The sequence below is a fragment of the Drosophila arizonae genome, chromosome 2, assembly GCF_054131065.1.
Source record: "Drosophila arizonae isolate 15081-1271.41 chromosome 2, UAZ_ARI_1.0, whole genome shotgun sequence".
Taxonomy (NCBI): Eukaryota; Metazoa; Arthropoda; class Insecta; order Diptera; family Drosophilidae; genus Drosophila; species Drosophila arizonae.
In genome coordinates, this window is record NC_142922.1 from 24255507 (window position 1) to 24281372 (window position 25866).

Below are 25866 nucleotides of genomic sequence, written 5' to 3' on the forward strand. Positions count from 1 at the left end.
ATTAATAATGCTGATTAAAATGCGATGCGATGTCTGTTTTACACAATTTACACACAGCTATGGCTGTGGTTGGCATTTTATGTGGAATAATTATATGTAAGCACCTAATGTTTACTATATTCTGATTAATTAATTAATTAATTTATTATGAAATACACATACCGTAAGGCTGACAGCAGCAGACACTCGCCGCATTGTATCGCAATACCTCCGATGTCTATTTCCATAGTCGATTTATTGTTGTTGTTGCAATCGCTGCCGCCAAGGCCTGCTATTAGAATAGTTACTCAATACAACAGAGAGAGAGAGAGAGAAAAAAAAAAAAAACAATTTAATTCCTCAAAGCATTTGACGCGCCCTGTCGCAGTCGCGTATGCCATGAATGAAGCACTCCACAGTGGAATGTGCTGTGTGATCACAAATGAATGAAAAAGCTCACAGACAGACAGACGGAGAAAGAGAGAGGGAAAGAGAGATGGAATGCAGAGGGAGTGAGAGTGAGAGCAAGAACAAGAGGCAGAGGGAGAGAGACGCCCTCCTTGCCGACAGAGGCAATAATAACAATAAACATATACAAATTCCTATGCCATATTGTGGCAATCGCATCGAACTGTGTCTTACAGTAAGCGTCATTCACATTGCGTCCACACACAAAGCTGAGAAATTGCTTGTCGGCTTCTCTGAAATAGTTCGTATAGCTCCAACAAAGCCCAGAGACTATGTGCTTAGAGCACTATATATTTATATATATTAATTTAATTGGAACGAACAACAAGCAGAATTCTCTATTGTTCTACGGCTTGCATACAAATTCTTCTAGAGAAAATCATCTGCATTGTCTGCTTGAGTTCACAGGGTTAATTAATGGCCCATGCATTAGTTAAGGTTAAAGATGACTATGCAACTAAAAATATTTTATGATAAAGATAAGCTTAGTTATAAATCAAGCGGAAAATTTCATTTCAAATTTCTGAGGTGTTGAATTATCGCGGATTCATCATATCTTTTTATTGGTTCTATTTGACAATTGAATTAAGTTGTCTACTCAAGCGTGTTTTTGGTTCCCACAAAGCCACACGCCATACAATTATGATATACCGTCCATAAAACATACCTCTGCTATAAGTAAGCCGCTAATTGTACGTACATTTATGATACAAGACGTAGTATAAGTGACCCAATTGGCTGCGGTTTCGTGCCACGATAATTTTCACACCATGCAAATTCGCTAGCAAGTTTATTGCGCTTTGAAATTCAATCTGCGCATCGACTTTGTTGCTTTGTTGCTTCTAATTGTAAATTTGAATAGTTTGGCGCTGATGAGTCAGAGCGGCCAAGTTTGTACTGAACATTATCACATGATAATCATATGATGTGCTTTGTCTTTGTCTTTGAGATTGCTGTTTTGCATGTTATATAAGTCGGATTTGACGTACCTCTCTATGCCACTCTCTTCCTCTCACTCTCTCTCTCTCTCTCTGTCTCTCTCTCCTGTCTTTCTCGCTCGCTTTCTTGCCTTTGATTGATGCCTGGGCGCTTAGCAATCAGCTTTAATGGCGAATACCAAAGTCGAATTTCGATGAGTGCAGCAGGCTGTAAATATATAGAAGAATGGAAAAGGCCAATGACTTCTTCTATTCCAGCCCCCGTTTTTGCCAATGCATTCAGTGAATTTTACCAAAAAAATAAAAGAGGGGAAAATAGCTTCCACAGGCAGCGACAAGTGCAACGGCGCTGTTTGCTTCTGGCTCTGGCAAAACTTGGCCCAAGCTCTACCCTACACGAAAATATATAAATATATATATTTTTTCTCTCACTCTCTTCTCTCGCTCCCTCCCTATCTCTCTCTCTGTCTCTCTTTGCCGTTGTCGCATTCTTTGTATTGCATACAAAAGATTTTCGCTCGCCCGTTGTTTTTTTCCAATGTGTATGTTGTTTTCTTCTTCTTCTTCTTCTTCTCTGCATATTTGTGTTCATTTGCAAGATTTCTTCCCTTATTTTAAGCAGGGCGCGACTAGGGCGGCCAAAAGGGCGGCATGTGTGCGTCATTGTGATGCTTGGGGTGTGTTTTATGCCATTGAAATGCAACCGAGCATCTCTGCTGCTGCCGGTTGCCCCAACAGCTCACACCCAGGCCCAATCCCGTGCTCTCGAACCCGTTGCCGTTTGCTGGAACCGTTGCTTCCGCTGCATAAATATAATGCTACTTGCGCGTGCTGCACATTTCTCGCAATTTATTTGGCTTCACCAGAGCAGCCAGCGGCAGAGCTGCAACTTTACTCCAAAGTTTGTGTCGTGCCTGGAACGCTTAAATTAGATTTTAGTTGAGATTTTTGCTATTATTTTGCAGCAGCTCACTAAAGTAGTGCCCGCTAAATTAATGTACAAGAGCGTGAGCTCCAGTTACTATACCAAAATTGCTTAGAAAAAAAAAGAGATGTAAATACCTAAACACATTTTGGGAGTAATTTAACCAATTTAACTAAGTGCATGCATAGAATGTTTATTATATTTTCTTGCTATACATATAGGGAAATATTAATTTATTACAATATATGCAAATACATTTATTTTTATGCTTTCCATTTGCTGGGTTTACTTTTCTCATGCTTTTCACGAAAGTCGTGTCGCAGAGCACAGCTTAAGGCACGTCCATCTCTAACTCAAACCCGTAAATCGTGGCTCATGGCATCGACACGGATCACAGGCTGTCTGTGCCGTCTACTGATTAGCAGCCGAGCATACGTGGCACAAATATTACCAGATTCAGCTGTGTGCGGTTGCCTCACCTGGCACAGGTAGACCACATACCAAACCCGAACAGACCGAACCAGCCAGGCAGCCAGGCAGCCCAGTCAACTTCTGACAACACAACACAATATCTAGAGAATTTGTGGATGGCCGTTGCCATGGCTCTGCTCATCAATTTGGCTACGTGCAACAGCTTTTAATATACATTTGGATTGTTCTGTTTTAGCCAGGATTTTCTGGGCAAGTCTCTGTGCCTCGAGCTAACTTTGTTTGCACAATTTAATTGCATATAATTATCGTGTCGACAAAGCAAACTGCAAGTAAATTAACTATGTCAGAGCAGAGCAGAGCCAGTCCATAGTCCGTATTATAGTACGTAGTCCACCTGTTCCTTAAATAGTATTTCAATCATAACAAACCGAGCTGCCGGTAGGCGAATGTTAAAGACATATTCAAGAGCTAACGAGTTTCGTAATTTTAACAATTTCATTAATTAATTTTACTGCCAGAGAATTAGTTTGAGTTGAATATATATATAGAATATATATGGTTAGGAATAAATGAAATTCTTTTGAAATAAACGAATTTGTTATCTGGCAACAGTTTTGCATGCAAATTTATTCCCGTTGAGAGTTTCGCAAACCAAAATACAAAATAAATAATAAAAAAAAAAAAACGATATGGGAATTAAGAACAAAACGAAAATAAAACAGCGCCCAAAGCAATTAAATATTTAATGGAAGTTTTGTGTTTTTATTTTGTTTTCATTAAACATACATTAGCAGCAGGTAAGGGCAACAATTTATGCATGAATGAACAAAAGTAAATATTGCATGTGACGGAAACAAATGCACTCAGCCAGATGGGAAATTCGCAATATATTTGATAGCCATAGCAAAAGTGGTTTTTATAAAAATGTCCATGCCATGTGTTTATATGTAAATCAGCCCGAGGACAGCAATAAAACTTCAACTAAAACCAATAAAAATATCGATGTTAGCTTAACGCTGGCAGACACTGTGACGCTGCCAAGTAGGCAACAATAATAAGTAAAGAGTAATAAAAGTTGCAGCTGCAGCTTGTCTGCCTGTCTGTGTGTGTGTGTGGGTGTCTGTCTGTGTGTGTGTGTGTGTATGTAAAGATCTATCTCTAGTTCTCGTTGAAAATTTATGCACGTTCCCGTTGAATGCTGGGCTCGGCTGGGCTGGGTCATCTATGGCAGCAACGCAACCAAACACCATTAACATTGTCAACGCTTGGCATGATTTATGCCGGGCGCTGTTTTAGCCATGGCCCAATTATGAAATAGCACACAACGAAGGGGGCCGGCCATCGGCGGCCCAATAATAATGCGGCGCTCATGCCCCGTGCTGAGTGGTGCCATTTTGCAACATATTCAATCGAGTGGAGGTGCCACTTCAGCTAACGGGGCTATTTATAGTGCACATTAATGACCAAGTGTTGCGCAACGCACAATTACAGCTGCAACACTGCAACACTGCAATTGCAATGGTTCTGGTTCTGGTTCTGGTTTTTAGCTGTAAATGGAACTTGGCACGAATCGATTTTATAGTCAGTTCTATAATAAAGCCTTGCCAATTAGCTGAAGTGATTTTCAGCTTTTGTGCATTTCAGTTAATTGCATTTTGAGAAAATAATTACTTTTATAACGCTGTCCATATCGATTGTACAGCACTTAAAAGTTTGTCTTTATTTATTAGTTAGAGAAATTTGTTGCTGCATTTAGATTATAGATTCTCTATACACACAGACTCTTACACACATCAGCGAGTGGCATTAAACATGAAAGTTCAGTAATTGAGTTTTGTCGAGTTATCAACAAGCTACGTCACTCCGGAGAGCGCCCAGGGCGCAACCGAACTGAACACTATAGAGCAGCTGAAAATTTTAGTAAATAAAGTTTTTCACAGCATTGAAAAATGCAGCATTAAAATATAAATAAATAAATAAGCCATGGGAGTCAACTGCTTCCAGTTGCGTTGGGTTGTGAAGTTTTGGATAACTTTTAGCTGCTTACGCAATGCATAAAATCATACTATACCATTAGATGCATACACACTCACACACCCACGCGCACACACAGACACCCACATTGACTGTCAAAGACACACGCGCAGCGGCAAGAGTCAAGTCAAGTTGTTGGCCATTTAAGTGCCCGCACAATTTTGCCAAATTAAATCCAGTTCAATCGTAAAGCTGGGAGGAGCTGCAGAGGCCAACCGAGGCGATGGCATATCTAGAGCCAGCCAAGCAAATCCGCACGCTGTTCAGCTTAAATTGCCTGAAAAAGGGTTTATAGTCATGTCGTTTTATATACTGGCTGGTTGACTGCGATGTCTTAGTGCAAGACAGAGCGCAAGCGATAGGGAGGTCTCTCTAGACAAGCAGACCTTAAGCACTTATCTACATAACATTGTGAAAATATTTGCTAGACCCACTAGCCAGCTAGCCCGGACAGCTCTCTTGCTCTTTATTGTGATTGCCTGCCCAAGAGCGCTGCGTAATAAGCTCTGCCCATTGCTAGCATCTCGGAATTGTTTTCATCATGTCATACAACTTCCAAATTGTCTGTGCTCTTTGCCTGCAGCTAGCAAAAGGCAGCAAAGTCAATGCTCGTTCGTAGGGGCCGAAATGAGTATATTGGTTTTCTGTAATATCCAATTTGCGTACATTCTGCTTGAACTGGTGTAAACTGTAATAAATGCGGCATCAGATGGAGCATAGGGCTTTCCTTTAGATATATTTCCACAATAATGAAACTCGGCTAGTTGAATGTAAACAGTTATTGGACTGTCAACAAGTAATTCACGGTCCGTTGACTCCGTATTACTTGCTTTTCATCTTTGCTTATTGGATTTCGTCTATGCTTTGTTTCGTTGATCACAGCTACATGTCCTGTAGAGTTTTCAATTAAAGTGCCGCATACAGCTTACATTATTTTTATTTTTTGTGGTTTTTTGTTTGCTTTGCCGCCTCAGAAATTAGAATTTATATATATACATACTTACATACATAGTTATTTATGTATGTGGCGAGCAATTTTTCGTTTAATTCTTGTTTTTTCAAGCCTACTTCCCGTTAATTTTGGGGGCATTACAATCGAATGCCTGCCACAGACACGGACACGCACACAGACACAAACGCAATTATAGTCCCACTTTGCGAGCAGAAAAGAAGAAGAAGAAGAAAATTGAAGCTGTAGGCTGATTTAAACAGGAACGGGAACAACAGCAGCAACCTCACAGAGTCTGGGGGAATTGAAACACGTTTCCGCTTTTCACGATGCCTGTTTCTCCAACTGTCTGGCTGTCTGTCTGTCTGCTTGTCTGTCTGTGTGTATCTCGCATTTTCCATTCTTACATGCTTTTCCAATTTTCGTACGCGCTTACCGAGTGCCCAGCGTTGCTCAAGCGCTTAAATGCTTTCACTGTCTGCCATTGGCTACAACGTAAATTATATTTATATTGTAGATAAGACTTGAACTTTAACAGGTTGCAGCTGTAATACTCACTATAGATAGACATGTATACATATGTTTATCTATATAAATTTGTATAAAAATAAGCATTTGCATTTATAAAGTATGGGATACTATAGCATTTATGCAAATCTGATCATCATTAAGATTAAATTTATACAAACGACACATTAAAATGCCATCAAATTGATTTTAAAACTCAAAACAGTTAAAAAATTTATTACACTCGTATACACCTGTCTATCTAGACTGACAGGCAGACTACCATGACAACGTTCAAGTATTTGGTATGTGCGCATTTGTGGCCTAAACGTAAATCATGTTTACTTAACATTTTATTTATTCCTGCGCATATCTTTCAAAAGCTGCCGAAAACATTCTATTGTTGTTGTTGTTGGTGTTGTTGCTATTGCTGAAATTATGCACGTGCTGTTTGTGCTTAGACTTGAGCCGTCTGCCCAAATGCTTTGTATACATAAGTAAAAGCTGGCGCTGTTCCTCAAAGATCTCACTTGTGCATATATTTAAATGTAACTACGTGTATATATCCCAAAAGCAATTTGCTGCTGCTTTTGTTGCTGTTGTTGTTGTTGCTGTTATTCGAACATTTAGCGTCGCTTTGTGTGCGCTCATGAATAGTTAAATCCGCTTGCCTTGGCAAAGTTGGCCCGGCCAAATGCCTGTTGGTCTTTGCTATTTTCCATTTTTTATTAATGAAATCTCCTGGCTCAATGAACCGTAAGTTTTGGACCCAACCAGACGAAGAATTGCGGCACAACAACTAGGCGAAACTAATGGCACTGGCTTAGTATATGAGAACGTGTTTATTCATCGGGCTGGGGCGCCATAAGTGGCCATAACGTGCCAACTTCTATCAGTCCCATTGGCTGCGGCCATTAGGCACTCTTATCGATGGCTCTTCATTTGTAACTGTAGTTAGATTGTGTATGCCAGGCTGCTTGGCTTACTCACTGAGCAGATGAGAGGAGTCGGTCGGGATGGCCACATGAATACATTTTCTAAAACGATTCTGTTAATTGGATTCGTCTGTGAAGCTGTCCATTTCAATTATGGAATGCCGCAAGCATTCAATTTAGTTAAGCTCACAAGCTAATCAAAACGACCCAGGAATTTCGTGGTAAAATCGAATCCTTTCATCCTCTGGCCAGCAATTAAAGTAAACAGTGCACAAATCAACTCAGCCTCATGCCGACTGCCATTGAATAGATTGAATAACTTGGCACGAGTGCCGAAGCGTGTCCTGTGCGGCGATAGCGCCTGCGGTCTGAATAAATGTTTCATTGTCTGTACGAGTATTTGCCTATTTATTTACACCGAATCGACGTAAGCAGTAAACAGTAGGCAGAGGGCAGACGGCAGTCGGCAGACGGCAGCCGAGGAGTCACAGCTACTGGCATCACTTGACATTGGCCACTTCTAACCGCAGACGTATTTGACTATTTTGCCAGCAACAGTCAGCGCCCAGGCGTTCGCCTGTGCCACAGTGCGGATTGTGAAGTGAGCGGTGCCAATTTTACAGTTGAGTTCATTATGGAACTCAATTCAATGGCGCAGGTAAGCGAAAATGTCAGCACTGTAATTCTTTCTAAGCAGCCTAGCGAGGGGCGGTTGGTTGGCACAGGTTGGCATAAAAAAACATTCACTGAATTCTTGAAAGTCCTTCCCTTGAGTTTCTTTTAAATATTTATGCAATTGCTACAAGTTCTATATCTGGAAATTCTTGCTTCTACATCATTTTCGTTTCAAACGCGTTACATTCCCCAGGGCGATGTCGCCTTGACTCGCCTTCAGTCTAGCTATCGCTTTCACTCTCGGCCAACTGGCTTTTGTGTATTGTTTGCTGTCTCCTTCATCTTATCTATAACATTATATAAGCTTTATGCTGGGTGCTGTGTGCTGGGTGCCATTCGCAATTTTAAAAGTGTCTTCCAAGTGCCAGAAATTTATGTAATTCGCTTAGGCTTCGCCGTAGCTTCTGCGTGTAAGAATCCATAAATTGTAAAAAATCGTCTATTTTTCACAGAGAGTATCGCAGGCTGTTTATATATGTTATTTTCAAGGTATACAGCATTCAGACCGTAACTTAATAAATACCTTTCCAAAAAATCCATCAATAATTAATTCAGCTATAAATTAAACAACAGCATTAAGCCCTGGGGAGCTACCTTTGGGAGTGCCTGAACGTGCTTAAAAGTGTTGCTAGAGCTGGAGTGGGAGTGGCAGGCGTCTCGCTCTCTCTCTCTCTCTCTCTCTCTCTCTCTTTAGCTACCTCTGCTTTTTATAACTAAAAAAAAAAGAAGTTATTTATTTCGTAACATGCTTTGGCCTTATACTAGTCGATTCAGGTTGCTGTACTGAGTCATGTTGTTTGCGCTCAAACAGTTTGATTTTAAAACACGAACAGATAAGGCGATATCGTGAGGCAAGAGAAAACAAAGCACGCGCCCAGCTCTACTTTAAATATTGGCTACAGGTCATTGCAACATTCTTGGGAATATTTCCTTTTAGCATTTTTTGGTCTACTTTCTTTTGGGTGCTGCAATAAATTTTTTATGTTTTTATGCTTGCACGAGTCCTGCGTTCTTAGCCCACGGCAAGTGCACGGCAATTTCGGGCCGTTTATATGACTTGGAATATAATTTAATGGACTTTTAATCTATGTGCTTTATTGCCGCTGTTGTTCCTGATCAAAGGCAGACAGCGAAAAATGTTTATTAAAATGTAAATGGTTGATTTTTATTTTGTGATTTCGAGGAGGTCTAGCAGGTCGATGATGCGTACCATACTTTCGTTGATTACATTCTGCACTTGACGCTTCTTTTTGCTCTCTTGAAATTTCATTAACTCCTCGCTAGCACATCAATTTCATGTCAAGGAATATATATGAAAAAAAGCGACTAAACTGAAATATGCAAAGCACATTTAAGCCCAAGAATTATGCAAGTCTTAGCTTTCATCTCAGGCAGTTAACTGTTTCTAATTAGAATTACGATAATAACATTTTCTTTTACATTTTGAAATTTACTAATTGAATTGCTTATGGATTTGCCTGTGAGCTTGGGCTTTGGCTTTGTTCTTTTGCACATTATTATGCCTAGCACATTCACATGTCCCTTGCAGAAGGTTTCCTTATCCCCTACTTCTTCATACATGTACGTATATACATATATATATCAAACGTGTGAAAAAAAGATTAAAAATGGAGTGTCCGACTAGAAGATGCCCAGGAATTAACACAGAGCTATATCGAGCCAGCTCGACCTCAATTAAGAATGAACTTTATAGTCTGCCACGCCTCCTTCATATACATTTTGGTCATTTCCCATTTCCATTTTGATTGGGTTCAGGGTATAATAACAATGCCTTTATATCTTTAGATAAATATTTAAGTATAGTTTTTCCATATTTATATGGACTTTCACTATCTATTTGAAATATGACATATTAGAGAAATATCCACAAGCTATTTTATTGTTTAAAATATGCAGGATATTTCATTTACGCTTACAGCCCACATGGTCCTTTTTTTGTATAAGCCATATGTTTGTTTTATATATTTCACTTTGTGTTGACAGCTATGACCCAGAAGCATAAATCATAACTTTGTGAGCTTTTTCTAAAGGCAGCTCATATACATATATACATATTTATACAAGCATATATTCAATATTGCAGACATTGTGGTGCAATCAGTTAAAAGCGTTCCAAACCCCAAGACGCTTCAACCGTATCAAAAAATGTTGATATCTGCCATATTATTTGATGAGAAAAAAAAGCAAACAAAATGAAACTATGCCGCCTTTTAAGAGTTTATGTGAGAGAAAAACAATTCAGGATTTTGTGAATTCAAACAAATTTAACTTAATTGCAATGCGATTCATAAAAGAATAAATTAAACTAGTGATTTGAAAGACAATTGTAGAAGAAGCTTTCGGGAATGCAAAACTCATCTATGAATGAGATAGCTCTCAACAGAAACCGAGAACATTTACACTCAACAGATCTGAACGCATATTCGAATGAAGCAATGCAAATTTAGCCTATACATGTCGGTATTTGTGTGTGTGTGTGTGTGTGTGTATATACATACATTACGAGAGAAATGGGCTGACGGAAATATAAGTCAGCACACAGGACACTGGCAATCGTATGGCATGATGCGCCACAAAGCATGCAACAGCTTTTGGTTGTGCCCCATGAGTGCGTCAGACGAAGGAATTTGTCACATGCTGGAATGTAAGATGTTGCTGAAAGTTAGCTCTGTGTGGGTGGGTGGGGGTGTGTGTTTGTCTAGATATATGGATGGGTGCATGGATGTATGATTCTGACAGGCTACCCAACTCAACAGGATTCTCGAATTGGAAACAGACTTTGAAATGACACGAGTGGCCTCCTGAGTAACTCCTTCACTTTATTCTCAAGAACCACCCTACTAATTGCCGTTTGGACTCAACTGTATTTGACATGTACTATCTCTTAAATTCGGCCTAATGGCATAACTAAATGACATATAAGCCAAATTCCAGGAAGCGATAATGCTGCTGATAATGATGATGATGATGCTTTTAGGTGAAGTCTCATTTCCGATTATCATAAGTCAATCACGTAACCCAGGCCAACCGCAAACGAGTGACAGCTGCATACTTGCGGCTGCTTCATCCAATGCGGTATCTGTTGGTCTTACCTAATCATCATCTATACGCCTTTGCGGTTAACTAACGCTTGTGTAAGTGCCCATGCGTGTGTGCGTGTGCGCGCGTGTGTGCCTGTGCGAGGCGTGGGCGTGGGAGTGGGAGTGGGAGTGGGAGTAGTTGTGTTTGTGTCAGACTGAGGTTTTGTTCATTTGCCGGGCTTACACTGAACCCCTTTTAACAGTATCGCATTCAAATGGTATTAGTATCGGATTGCAGCTAAGCTATATTGCATGAAGCTTAGCAAATTTCTGGGAAACGAAGGCAAATTCTTTTCGTCAAATAAATAATTGGACATTAAAAGGCTCAACTCAGCAAGAGCTAATGCTAGAAAAACAGAATCGATTTCATGAGATGGTAAGCTGAAGAGAATCGTGTTTTTGTAATGTGGCGAATCACTGAAATGAATGCAATTCACATTTAAATTTTATTTCTAACCATCTACAATGTGATATAACCAGAGTAGATGAGTAGATGAGTGTGGTTTTACGAGTGCTCATCAAATGACAATGATATCTATCAAAAGAGCAGACCGCTTAATGTGATTATTTTTATTTGAATTACATTGGGTATTTTTCATCTCAGTTGTTAATTGAGTGGCCAACGAACGAATTGCAAGAAATTGCAATAATAAATTTGAACTTCAGTCAAAGTTTACAGTCTTTGTGTGCACGTTGAAATGCTTTCAATTCAGTAAATTAAATAAAGAAATGTCGAGCTCTCTGCAGACTATACCCTGTATGCGATTGTTGTACGAGTGACGTGACTTGCAGTAAGTTTGTTGCAGAGCCGAGCTGCTTATTTCGAATATGATTCTAGTTAGAGTCTTTAGTAGAACATGATAACTTTTTTAATTAGTAGTTCTATCTATATTTAGACATGGTCTTTGCTCAGCACGGGATATAATAAGAGCTGATTAAATTTTGCAACGGTTGCAAATTAAAGTGAAAACAATTTTAAGGGCGTCTACACAAAATGCAAGCCAGACGCATGCAATAGCGCTGGGTGCGGGCAAAAGTTGATCCTTTGCCATACAGATGCACACCCGCACACATATACGCGTATACGTACATACATATATAAAGCCAAATAACCAGACAGCTACACACACACATATACACACGTTCGTTCAAGTTTAACGCAAATAAATTGCGCATTCAGAGCAAAATTAACACAGAACGACGAAAACTGGGCGAGGCCGAGGGCAGGCTGGAAAAAAAGAAAAAAACAAGTAAGAAAGCTCCAGTCGAGACTGCTCGACTAGGAGATACCCTGAACCCTCCAAGCTGATATTCTAATCATTCTGCACTTCTTTTATGCACACATACATAAACATGCATCTACACGCACGCATAAGCCTGCGCTCTGCTAACTGCGCAGTAAGCAGCGACTGCGCTTGGGCTGCGCTGCAGTGTGGGCAATATTATGAGAATTTATTTGTTAAATAATTTCTTTTGTAGACATACGATCTTAATAAAACTTTTAGAGCGTAATCATATGGTGAATATGTGTGTATATTCCAAAGCCCAAGTCTCTAGTATTTGAAATACGCTTTTTACAAAAGTGAGGGTGAGGGGGTGAATTTAAGGGTGGGGGGTAAATTTTAACAAAAACCGAAATTGTATAAATTGCATATAAGCATACATTAAAACTGGTTTTCGATAAGGTTTTTTATCGATAAAAAAAGATCGGGATGAGTTATCGATTTTCAATGATAAACTTGATATGCGCGCTGTAATTACGGACATTTAAAAAAAAATTTAAAGTCTCTAGCTCTTATATCTTCTGAAATCGACGCGTTCATACATACGGACAGACAGACAGACGGACAGGGCCAAATCGACTCAGCTCGTCGCCCTGATCAAGAATATATATACTTTGTGGGGTCTGCCACGCCTCCTTCTGCCTGTTACATACTTTTAACAAAACCATTATACCCTGATTTCCCATTTTCAATGGGTTCAGGGTATAAAAAACAAAAAAAACAGAAGCAGAAAAAAGTAAGGGAAGAGAATGAGAATGAGAATGAAAAAATGGCGGGCAGTAGCATAACGAAGCTTAAACAGAGAAGTATGTGAAAAGCACAAATGCAAGAGAGCACAAAGACAGAAGAAAACATAAAAAAAGAGAATCGAATGAATACCATAGCTGTAGTTGTGGCCACAGCTAGCTAAAGTCAGGACACCCACACGTAGCAGCTCCTCCTCATGCTGGCTGGGGTCAGCTTTGGCCGTTTTTTGTATTTTCGCCAGCATCAGCAGCAAAGGCTGAATGCATGCGAAAAGGAAGATGATTTCATAACTAATGTGGCAGCAGCGAGCTGCGGATGTCCGTTTGGGTAATCGAGCCTCTTCTTCTTCGTGATTGGAGTTCCGTGCCACCAGAACTTGCCTCCCTATTAATAACTGCTCCAAGCTCTGCTCTACTTGCCTATGCAGCGAACGTTTCTCTGACCCGAAAGTCGCGCCCGGCATTCAAATTGACGGCATTAAAGGCGGCCAAGGCTGTCATAAATATGATAAGGGATTGCATAAACGTTAGCAGTCCGACCTCTTCTGGCAGCCCAGCTCGCCAATTCCCCAATTCCGTGCTCGGGCTGTAGCATCTTAATTAATAAGTCAATGGCTGCTTGCTTAAGGCAAGACGTGCGGGTATGAGTTTGGGGAAAAGGTTCGGGTCATAAAAGAACATATTCTTGTTTACACGCTGATATAAGCAATTTGTGTAGACAAAGCATACACTTCAGCAACTAGTTGAAATATTTACATTCCGTAGAAGAAGTAGAAGACGCGCAAATGCCCTGGTAGTAGATATTAAAGAAATATGATAAATGGACTCAAAGCTTCAAATTTAATTGAAGCAAATTATATGTACATAATTTTAAATAAACAAGAATATGAATTATACTTATATTTATTTGATGGAATATTCACTCGAGCAATAAGGAATACCCAAACATTTCTTAGTCGACTATTTTCGTTATGCAAGCCCTGTTTTGTAGCCTTTGTAAGGCAGGCAGGCTTCGTCCCTTATTTAGTTATAAATTGACAAAGTTACATTACTTTGAGGCAACATAAATTAGATGCCCCTTGGGCCTAGCACAAGCATCCGCATTGAAAAGTGTCAAGGTAATGACGGGCCATCGGCTGGAGCCTCAGCCTCCATTCGATTGCTCTGGCTGTGGTTGTTGCTGTTGCTTAATTTCGTTATGAGCCCTATGCACATTTACGCCATTTCATAAAATTTTCATAATGGGCGCTCGCCCCTATGTATGTGTGTGGGCGTGTGTGTATATTGTCGAGCCAATGACTGACAACGTCTTTTCAGTTTTTATACCGTCATCGTCACGGGAGCTGCTGCTGCCACTGCGTCCCGTTGCCGGCTCTAATGGCGTAAATGTTCAATAAAGTGGCTTTTAGCGCTTCTGCACACATATACATATACACACATACTCATACAGACACACATCTGAAGCGGACAAGCGACAAGGCCTGGCCGGAAGGCAGAGCTCATGTGCTCAGTTTGGTTTGGCCCCTCAATGTTTTAGAATCTGCGCCTCATTCTGCTTTTAGGAGGCACTACACGCACTTTATGTGCTTTACCTTTTCAAATAAATTGAATGGCCATATTAATTTGATGCAACACTGTGCGAAGTTGTGAATAATGAATATGAAATGTGCCCAGTCAAGTCTGCCAGTTATATCTTGCGATGACTGTTGAAATAAACATACATATGTATTAGGTTAAGCTCCTGAGATCTGGTCCCATTTCAGAGTTGGCCTAATGCAATTGCAACTGTTGCTTGCTTTTTGTATAAATGGAACGATAAATGGAAAGCTCATTTGATTTATTTGACATCTGCTCTACGTACTACGCACTCAGCCCTCATACGATTTTAATATTATAGAATAGACTGTTTTCTTTCAGCCCACTTCTGAGCAGCGCATCTGGTAGTCACATATGCCTGGGCTTTATTTTGTGTCTTTTTGTTTATTTGCTGAGCTATGCATTTGAAAAACAATTAATTTGCCAGGCGCTTGATTGCAAAATTTTGTCTGTGCTGAAATTTGTTTTGAATGTAAACACTCACATGGTCCAGACACGACCACAATTTTATGCTTTGACTGATGTGCGCCGCCTGCTCCAGGTCGCCGGCATCAGCTCCAGAGAAGCGCAGCACATGGTGCAGCTGCTGTTGTTGCCGTTGCTGTTGCTGTTGCTGTTGCTGCTTCTGTTGCCCATTATTTTTAATGTATCGTCGTAGACGTTGGAAAACATTCAAATTGCCACAATAGCCATGAGTTCATGTTTAATTAAAAACGCTGCCTATTGGCAGGCGACCGAAAGATCGCTCAATAAAAGCTTGCCACATGACGCACTGGCAAGTCGCTAAGTGAAATGGGGAACAATTTGTTGCCCAATCAACCATTTGCCAGAAACTATTAAAAACTATAGCTCATAATTTATTTATTATGAAATTTTGCCATCGCCTGGCACATAAATTGCGTATTTTAAAGGCACGCTGCCAGCAACTCATCCTGTCATCAAAGTTGGCACAACTTTTCTTATTCAATTTTTCCATTATTTTGCCATTAGTTATTCGAACCTCGGCGCTCAGTTGTAGCAGAGCAGTGGACTGCCAGCCACCAGCCACAGCTTCCATCTCTAGTTTCAGCAACATTGCTCCTCATATTTGCTCATTTCATCTCCATGATTAATAAATGTCAACCGCAGCATTACTGACACCTCAGCGGGGACAGCAACCGCAACGACAGTGCGTCGTAGTTTAGGCAAAATATATTGTGGCTTTTTCGCTCGAAAAGCGTCTCAGTTGATGCTGCTTGTTAACCAAGGCTCGACAGACTCGCACGTACACACACACACACATGCTCACATGCTCACATGCTCACACTAAGTGCACTCTGCATGATACAAACGCACGCAGCCCCTTTGTCGCAAGCAGGTGACAAAAAGTACACGTAAATATAATGGAAGCCTGCCGCTAAGGGAAGACCAGTGGGCGGGGCCGCTCGTCAAGCTGCACAGGAATTTAACAGAAATTTGGGGAGCAAAGTTAAGCATACGAAGAGAATATTTCAGCATGTCTACATATATACGAAAGTGAATGTCATTCAAGCCTTGCATGCTGTGTTTTTTTGTGGTTTTTGCCAGACTTCAGGCTGTAAAATTTGTCGCATGCAAAAGTGCTGACTATTGTGAGAGGAATTACTTTGTGAAGTTTAATTAAAGCAGCTTTAAGAACTTCTGAAAACAAGAGTTTAAGGCAAACAGTAGAACTTAAGTAGCTTAATTATTTGCTAAGCACAAATTCTGTTTGAAAAAGTTTCCTGAACTGCTTTTAGAAAGTTCTTCAGGCTTTTATATGCGCGCAGTTAAATTAATATTTATGTATATAACTTAGCTTTAAATAGCTTCGACTATTCGTGTGTTTGGTCAACTAAGCTATTTGGAACATGCATAAGTATAATTTGTCTTTAAACACACACACACAACTCTGTTGTCAAAGTCAATTAATTAACACTTTGTAACCCATATTTCATTCTAGCGAAACGCGTCAGCTCTTGGGCCCAGCCTAAAAACCCAGCCAAATCCAATCAAGCACACAAAATTTCCAGAACATCAAAGGCACGAAATTCTGTTTTAGCCAAGCTCAACCTTGAAACTAAATGAAGCCTGTGTGTGTAACTGTACCAAATACCGCAACGCTGGATCTTAGACGACGGCCAGAAATTAGCCAGCTCGCCGTGGACTTGCAAGTTTGAGATAATACAGAATTCAGCGTCAGCTCTGCTACAGCTTAGCTTCAGGCCTAACTAAAGCGGAACTGAGTTGTCTTGCCCGTCAGAAGCAGCAGCAGAAGCGAAGGCAAAAGTTCAATCCCTAAAAGCTGCAGATTGAACAGCTAGAGCTGAGAGCAACGCGTGCTATATTTTCGAGAGCGCCAAAGGATTCATTAAAAAACCGCCAACCTGGAACTAATGGAATTAGAGAATATTGTGGCCAATACGGTCTACTTAAAAGCGAGAGAAGGTGAGTGCGAATTCCCACACAGACAACAGAGTCATCAAGCAAACTGCCCGAAAACTACTCGCAACGCATACCAGAGCCCACTTTTAGGCATCAAATCCTTTGAGGGACACGGCACGCGTGCTGAAGTGGCTTTGTGTTGGCACCCTGCCTTGTCTGGAGGTCGACCAGAGCCAGCCTGCCATCGATTTTTCTTTGGCTGTGATTTTCAGGGCGGGTGTTAATTGTAGTACAGCACCATTCGCCCGCACCCAGCCCCCTTTTGGGGAGTGGACTGAGTCTTGTAGTATGGCGCCTGGCACTGCGCTTTATCTAAAGTTAATGAAGCGTTAAATGTTTGCGCTCCAGCAACTTATTCATTTTCATGCTTCAAGTTACAGCTTTAAGTGCTCTATTTGACTCAGTACTCGCTGCTGGCAGATACTTGTACAAGACATTCTGTTATCGAGGTCACACTTCAATTGCTGGGCATCCTATGACCAGCCAGCCAGCCAGCCAGTCAGCAGTCAAGTTCAGTGTCATTCACTCGGATCGTCTCTTATGTAAAGCAAATGCAAACCCATAAAGATATTGCAAAATTATGCAGAGCGGTTCTTGGTATATTTAAAGTGCCTGAAGGTCACCTTCACCTTCAGCCAGTCAGCTGTGTACTGTATGCTTGCGGATAGGTTGCTGTTATTACGGATACAAAAGTATATATCCGTTCGTACTGATTGCATGCACGATGATTTCTAATAGCTGGCGCACATAAAAGACTCACTTAAATTACAACAACAACAACAAGAACAAGAACGGCAGGCAATCACTTATGATTCGCTTTGCTCAAGCAAATATATCAATATTTTGTGCTCTTGCTCAGGCTCAGGCTCAGGCTGTCCCAGCCAAACGAAAAGCGAAACGCAACTCAACGAGCAGACTTCGGAATGTATCCATCAGATACATTTGCACGCCGCTCAACAGATTTCAATGATAGAAACGTGCACGGAATTTCAATTTGTCTAGTTATGTAATATTTAAGAATGAAGGGGCTGTGCTAGACCAGAAGCGAAGAAGAAAGAGTGAAAGGAAGAGATAAAAAGTGAGCGAGACGAAGCAATAAAATATAGATAAAATATATATATATATTTGCAATAGATTTAACAAGCCAAAAAGTGAATTTTTTATTTGAATTTGAAGGCACCGACAGCAGCAGCAGCAGCAGCAGCGCGACGTCAGCAATGGCCGATGGCAAGAACGGCAAATTCGTTTTTGGCTAAAAACTTTTATTTTCTTTGGGACCTTTTGATGTTATCTTGAAAAGTTCTAACTGCGTTTTTTACTTCTGTTTTTTTCCGTCTAAAAGCATGATGCCTCACAACTTGTGTTTTTCTTACTTTTTGTTACCAAAGCCAAACTTGGACTACAAACTCTGGAAAGAAAGACGGAAAGAAAGAAAAAATTGTTCTAAAGAGTTGATTAACTGTTAATCAATCAGTATATATTTATAAGTACGACAAAATATGACACGCCCGTCAAAGTTTGTAGTTTATAGGCCAAGTATTAGACAGATGCACAGACGTAAATTGTTGAGTAATGTGTAAATAATGATATATAATGGACTTTAAAATAGATCAGTCATAATGAAGGCAACGATATGTACAGTAGATCCATTAAGTAAATATAAAATGAGAATCTCTTGTACTCCATTTCATTATTCCCGTATTACATATCAGTAATTGTAATGCACGAATATACATATATATACATTACTCCATTATTTAATTGCTTTAATTTAAGTTATTGTTGAATTATCAATGTATCTGCCTTTATGCTGAAAGCTGTTAAAAGGTTACGCACTTAGATCAAAACGCTGTTAAAGCACTTTTCTAGTCTGTTTACTGCGAATCTCTAAGCTTCGATGTCGTCTTTTGTCTTAATGCAAAAAAATTATGCTTGCATTTGGTTTTCTTTTCTATTTTTGTTTTTTTTTTTTTGCTGCATCTTAGTTGGGATTTTCTTCTCTTTCTATTGTCTTCTTCTTTTTATTTTGCATTAAGAAATGTGAATGCATTAAAACGAACGCAGTGAACAGAGAGAGAGACAGAGAGAAAGAAATAGCATCGTCTTCGATGGCATAAATTTTGCCTTAATGCGTTGCCATAACGTTGATTATATCAGAGTGAAAAGCGAGAGTGAGCGAGAAAGACAATTTTAGACGCAAAATACCTACTTAAGCGATAGAGAGAGAGAAAGAGAGAGAGAGGGAGGGAGGCAAAAGAGGGAGTGAAAACCGCATTTAAATTGCTGTCCGCTGGCAGCATAAAACAGAATAAATTATCAAATGGACGCCCCAACTGCGACCTCTGTGAAATTGACAATCGCACATCACAATAAACTAGTTGATGTTGGCTCTGTGTGGAGGCTTTTGGAGTTTACATGTGTGTGCTTAATTTCATGTAAATATTTGGCTAATGCCATGGCAAGCATTCGTGACGCCGAATGCATCCTGTTGCTGTTGCTGTTGGCTTAGCCTTGCGTTTCTGTTTCGCCTTGCACCCAGCTGGCAGCGCCCACTTGAGCTGTGCATCAGAGTCAAGCCGGTTGGTTCATTGACCGCTGGTCAAGTCAACAACTTGCGTCGGCTGTTCACTGTTGGCTGTTGGCTGGCTGACTCTGACTGCCGCGTTGCCGTACAATACACGCCAATTCATTTCAAGTGGGTGTTTGTGTATGTGTGTGTGTTTGTGTGCTTTGCTGTTGTAGCTGCTGCCATTGTACACTTTTTATCAGGCTAACAAGCCTTTAGTTATGTTGTATGCTAAGCAGCTGAAAAAAAACCTGTTGTTAATTATCGCACGCAATACTACAATGCAAGAAAAGCCGCTGGCGCGGAGGCGTTTCACATACCATGTCCAAACAGTTCCTCTGTGTAAGTGTGTGTGTGTGTTGTGGTAGTTCTAGTTGGGCGCACTTTTAAAGGCCGCTAATTACTTGTAACTCTCAATCAGTCAGCCAGCCAGTGCAGTGCTTCAGTCTGTCAGTCAAGCAGCCCGTTTAATATTTCAGTTAGCCCAGACACACTAATCAAGAAGTGCGATTCCTGTTTTGCCTGCTGCATGTCCTGGCCATATAGCTGGGATCACGCAGTCCTGTGGGTGCCACGCATTGCGGTTTGCGGCATGTGCTTATCTGCAGTTCGAGCACGTAGCATGCCACATAGTGCATATGCAGCTAGTGTCGTTGCAGATGCCGCTGCCTCTGCTGCTGCCACTGCGTCTGCCGCTGCAGCCCAATCACTGAATATGCGATTGCAATCAAAGCGAGCGTTGTTTGCAAATCAGAGACTCGTTGATTGCCACCGAATGTCATCAGAGTGTGGCACGCTAGAAGCCATTTTAATTATATGCAAAACGCTGCCAATAAAGCAGAATTTAACAATCACAGAGATCTGAACATGCTGTAGTACAGTGAGTGATATATATCCGCTGACGGACAGCATTTCATTGTCTCTATTCATTAGCACATGACGAGATCAAAAAGTTTTCAGCGCGCCAGCGAATATACTCTGCAATGGGACTGCTAGACGCAAAGTGATTCGACTTGATTGCCAGCTGGCATAAAATATTTGATGTCTTATGCAAAAACTTAAATCAAACTAAGTGCGAGAGTATATTATAGTCAGCGATTGCTGCGCAGCTTGTTTTTATTGGCATCACTTTAGAACTTCAAGAGATTGTCGTTGAAAACCGGTAGCCTCTTGGCAGCAGTTGCTGCTGTTGTTTTTTGCTGCCGTTGCTGCTGCTGCTGCCTGCCTGCTCTTGTACTTGAGACTTGAGACTGGAGACGTAATTTGTTTTTTTATTGTATTTATACTTTTGTTGACGTAGGCAAATATTAAATACTAAGACGTTGGCCCCCAAACACTGGAAATATGTTTTTTAGTGACGCGCTGCTGCGTCAGCAAATGAATATTTAATCGTTATATTTAATCTGCGCCCGTGGCGTATACGTAATCTTCGACTTATGAATATTAACTAGCTTCTCAAGCCAGCAGTCCAGTGCAACAGCATCGTAGAACTGGTTCTGTAATACTATCAAATGTTTGCGTATGTAGGTTATCTGCTGCTCTTAGAAACAATATTATTAAGTAAATAATTGCTGGTGCCTCTTCTGTCTGCTGCTTTCGCTTGTCACTCAATTATTATTGTAATAAATTTGTGCTGTTTGTTGCTGTCGCTTTGGCTGCTTTTAAATTTAATTATTGGCAACGCTTGACATTCGAGTGTCATGTTTGTAAGTGAGTGTGATATTCGAGCGCATCGCTCGAATATATGTATGTAATTTAATGCACCGCCTGCCTGTTAATAAAAGTGTTTATTTTTGGCCGCGACACAATGTAAATTACGTGTATTCTGTCACATTCAAGCGAGAAGAGAATTAAATAATTATAATTTCGAGAAGAATTAATCATTTAAAATCTTGACACATTTGAAGTGCAAACTTTATCGCATGCGAATTGATTTTAGTGCCATTCAAAGCGAACGTTCGCTCGATTAATATCCAAAAATATCATACACATTTTAATGTGTCTGAATGTGTAATAATTAATAGATGGGGAAATGGAAAGTTCACAGCTCACATATATTATAACTGTAATTTAAACATTTTAAATTATGGAACATTTTTGTGTTCTTCATTTGTTGTTGTCACATCTGATATAATTTGTGAACAGAAAACATGTTTTCAATTTGGCGAAATACCTGGAATCGAGTAAAAATCAATTCCACAAACAACTAATTAATACCGTTAGTTTAGCGCGTTGTTATGCAATAGGTAAAATACAAAAATGAATTTCAATAATTTTGCGCACGTAATGGCGTGTGCTGTTCACAATGAATGCAGGTAAACACACGCACATACACACACACACATGGTATATATATAGATTGAAAAATATTCAATACACTCACGCTTATTGGGGCAGCAAAAGATGCCGCTGTGGCTGCCGCTGCTGCTATTGTAGATAAGCAATTAGAATTATGCACAATTTGTTCTGGACGCGCCAGTCGGCCATAAAGCAAAATTTTATCGATTGTTTTGACAATTAACTTTTTATTTTCTGTATTATTTATATGATGGTAGCAAAACGAAAACATTTCATACGGTTGCCAAGGCCCAAATTATGATGAAATGGTTATTTTTTCGCTTCGAAATTGATTTGGATTTAATGTGTTTAAATTTGCGCCTAGCGAATATGGAGAAGTCAAAAGGTGATGCAGCAGTTTTCGGCCAGGTCGCTGTGATTAATTTTCTGAAAGGCAACGAGTCGGATACGCAACGAGATACTTCGAGCGGCCAGGACTTATTTGTCTTTGTTAAGCAGATGGCCTGGCTGTCTGGCAGCCCAGTTTCCGGGCCTAAGATTTTATGATTGATGGACGAAAAAGGTGCTGCCAACTTTTGGGCGTTTTATGAGCACTTAAGTACAACAGCAACAACAGCACGAAGCTCAACAACAACAACAACAACAACGTAAGCGTCAAGCAGCAGCCGAGTTTGGATATCGTTAAATAAATATAACGCCCATAGTTTGCAGTTCGTCCACGCCGAGGCTGTTCATACATATATGCATGCATTTATCTACATACATAAATATGCGAAAGCACTCTTTCCAGTTCATCCTGTTGCTGTGTGTTTTATGCGTGAGCATAAAAAACGAGCATACAAAAAAAAAAAAAAAAAAAAAAAAAAACAAGTAAGAAAGCTCTAGTCGAGACTACTCGACTACGAGATCCCCTGAACCCTTGGAGCAATAGATATTTCAATAATTTTTCGCGTCTTTCAGCTTACACAAGAAACACGCACACACACACACACAGGCATACATACACACACACGCATACAGACACACATACACACACACACACGCATACATACACAAGCGCATACACACACACATACACATACACACACACATACACAAACACATACACACACATACACAAACACATACACACACAAGCACCCACGCATAAACACGCATGGGCTGCAGTGTGCGCTTACTATGAGAACTTAATTGTTTAATAACTTTTTTTATGGACGTACGATCTTCATGAAACTTTCAGATTATGATTATAACATGGATATGCATGTAATTGCCAAAGCACAAGTCTCTAGTATTTGAAATACGCTTTTTACAAAAGTGAGGGTGAGGGGGTGAATTTAAGGGTGGGGGGTAAATTTTAACAAAAACCGAAATTGTATAAATTGCATATAAGCATACATTAAAAATTTGGAGACTCTAGCAATAAAGGTGTAGAAGATATAATTTTATAACTGGTTTTCGATAAGGTTTTTTATCGATAAAAAAAGATCGGGATGAGTTATCGAATTTTAATGATAAACTTGATATGCGCGCTGTAATTACGGACATTCTAAAAAAAATTTGAAGTCTCTAGCTCTTATATCTTCTGAAATCGACGCGTTCATACATACGGACAGACGGACAGACGGACAGACGGACAGACGGACAGACGGACAGACGGACAGACAGACGGACAGGGCCAAATCAACTCAGCTCGTCACCCTGATCAAGAATATATATACTTTGTGGGGTCTGCCACGCCTCCTTCTCCCTGTTACATACATTTCAACAAAACCATTATACCCTGATTTCCCATTGAAAATGGGTTCAGGGTATAAAAAAAAAGAATAGAAAAGTAAAAAAACAGGGGAAAAATAAACGAATAGAAATCTTGGAATATTTTATGCTTGTGTCCGTCATGAAAATGTAAGTGATGCTCTAAACAATTTTGCTGATGAAATGAAATTGAGTTATTCCATACGGCAAACTCTCGCCATGCGAGCTAAAAATGTTAGATATTCGAAGTGTGTGTGTGTGTGTGTGTGTGCATAGAATTTAGCATGCTAAAGGCTAGAGTCTGTGTGGAAGGTATGCGAGGGCCAATCGAGTATGCGGAGCTCTTACATTTGGCTACACTCACTGTGCATAGCCGAATTGCCAACGTATGTGTATCGCCGACAACGTGTCGTATGCGCAATTTTGTAATATAAATGACATTTCAGGTTTATGACATTCTGGGAGTCTCTTGCACGCTACGCATATCAATTTCAATTCAATATTTGACAGCACATCGAACACATGCTAGAGCCCCAATACAACACCACACAACACAACAGAACAACACAGTGCAACACACATGTTTGCCAAATGCAGCAGAGAAACATTTTACACTTTATTGATGTCAGCTATTTGAAATGTTGTCAACAGCTTCGGCCGATATTTCAGCTGCCCCAGCAGCGACGGCAACAGTCGCAGTTACAATTCCCCAGGGCAAATAAATAAATGTCAACGGCATAAGTAACCGCAAAAGGCGTCTCGTCCGCTGTCTTTTATTTATACATACTTTTTGTTGCTGTTTGTGTGCTGAGCCTAAAAAGCAATTATGAAATGCAAAGGCAGCAGACTCACCTCTCTGTCGTCATCAGCTTTGCGATTGAGCAATCGCAATTGCATTTTGCTTCATAAGCATACGGCACAATAGAAAGAGTAATAGCCAAACACATTCACACACACACACACACAGCTATACTCGTCCTAGCCATCAGTTGTGAAAGGCTCTCAGTGGTTAAAAAAAAGAAAAAAAAAAAAAGAAAATTAATGGGAGAAAAAATGCAAACAGTGTGGAAGAGGCAGAGATATAGTAAATAGATTCTGTTTGAAATTGATTTTATTTATTGATAACTAAAGCTTTGCAAATGGCATTTTGCAAATGCAATTTTCAATTAAACTCTCGAGCTGCCATAGCAACAGTTTGAATGCAGCGACGCGTTGGCGTCCATTGACGATTTGTATGGATTGCCCGCTGGCTCTTTGGCTAGTTGATTGCCTGGCTCTTCCAGTCGGTCCCATGTGGCCAGGCTGATGCTATACAAAAGGCAACGCAGTTCAAGCACAGCGACCAAGTGCAGATGCTAAAACATTCATAAACAAAGGCGAACGAAGCTACAATTTAATTGGATAATAAATTGACTCAAGTGCTTTATCTAACCACTACAAATCTATTCGCACGTCAAGTGCTTAACATGCAACTAAGAATTACTCTGTCAGCTGGCTGGCGGCAAGTTAATAATAAATTCATGGCATATCTGCAATATTCATGCAACGAATTTCATATTCATATTCGCTGAACTCAAATTCATTATGACAAGTATTTATTATTATGTCTTGAGATTAGAATGCACTCAAATTTTCTTTTGCCATTTCCCCAGTGAGTGGCGTTTATGTATGGAAAAACAATAATTTGTTATAGATCTCAAGGCATTAATCTTTCGCTTTGCATTTCGCATTTCGTATTTCGTATATTGCTTCATCCACTCAGTGTCTGTATGGCATTGTGGTATTTGCCAAACCAAATGCACTGAACTTGCAATCAAACATAAAATGTTAACATGCCCCAGCGGGGCAGGGCCGAGAGGGCTGTCTTGCAACATCCCACTTGGGCCATCGCTCACTTGGCTGCTCGGCGCGCAAAGCTGCTGTCAGCGCCATATGTGCAAGTTGTGCGGTGCGCTCGACTTGAACTCTGAACTACAAGCTGCCATATGGTTTTATTTGCACTGCCGTATTTGCTGTTTGCTCTATGCTGGCCGAGTGCATCGGGCGGGCGGACAAAGGGGTAGTCGGCCAGCCGGACGACTGCAAATGCAGTTGGCAATTAATTTCTTTTGGCTATTTACAACACCGATGCTAATTACGTACTATATGGTTTTTGAGGTTGATATGGTTAGGCCAATTGCCATGCAGTATGTAAAGTGAATGACCGTTCAATTTTAATTCGTAATTGTGAGAGAATG

The 25866-nt window shown here is 40.3% G+C and overlaps 1 protein-coding gene and 2 long non-coding RNA genes across 5 annotated transcripts in view; 2 read left to right on the top strand and 1 right to left on the bottom strand.

Annotated features, from left to right (window-relative positions):
* Gprk2 (G protein-coupled receptor kinase 2) overlaps positions 1-25866 on the top strand; it is a 57258-nt gene that overhangs the window by 11975 nt on the left and 19417 nt on the right. For 2 of the 3 annotated variants that reach the window (XM_018000157.2, XM_089461948.1), the window contains exon 3: positions 16529-17013. In XM_018000157.2, the coding sequence (XP_017855646.1) occupies positions 16962-17013 (52 nt within the window). In that variant the 5' untranslated portion in view covers positions 16529-16961. Of the gene's footprint in view, positions 1-11562; positions 11735-16528; positions 17014-25866 lie in introns of those variants that run through there. The other variant, XM_089461947.1, reaches the window with a different exon arrangement.
* Positions 18449-20033, bottom strand: LOC149270607 (uncharacterized). Its single transcript, XR_016268530.1, has 2 exons — positions 19897-20033; positions 18449-19815 (listed from the first exon to the last, which is right to left on the bottom strand). It is a non-coding gene; the product is annotated as an uncharacterized LOC149270607 (long non-coding RNA).
* On the top strand, positions 21405-22744 carry LOC149270608 (uncharacterized). The gene is made up of 2 exons (XR_016268531.1): positions 21405-21891; positions 22132-22744. It is a non-coding gene; the product is annotated as an uncharacterized LOC149270608 (long non-coding RNA).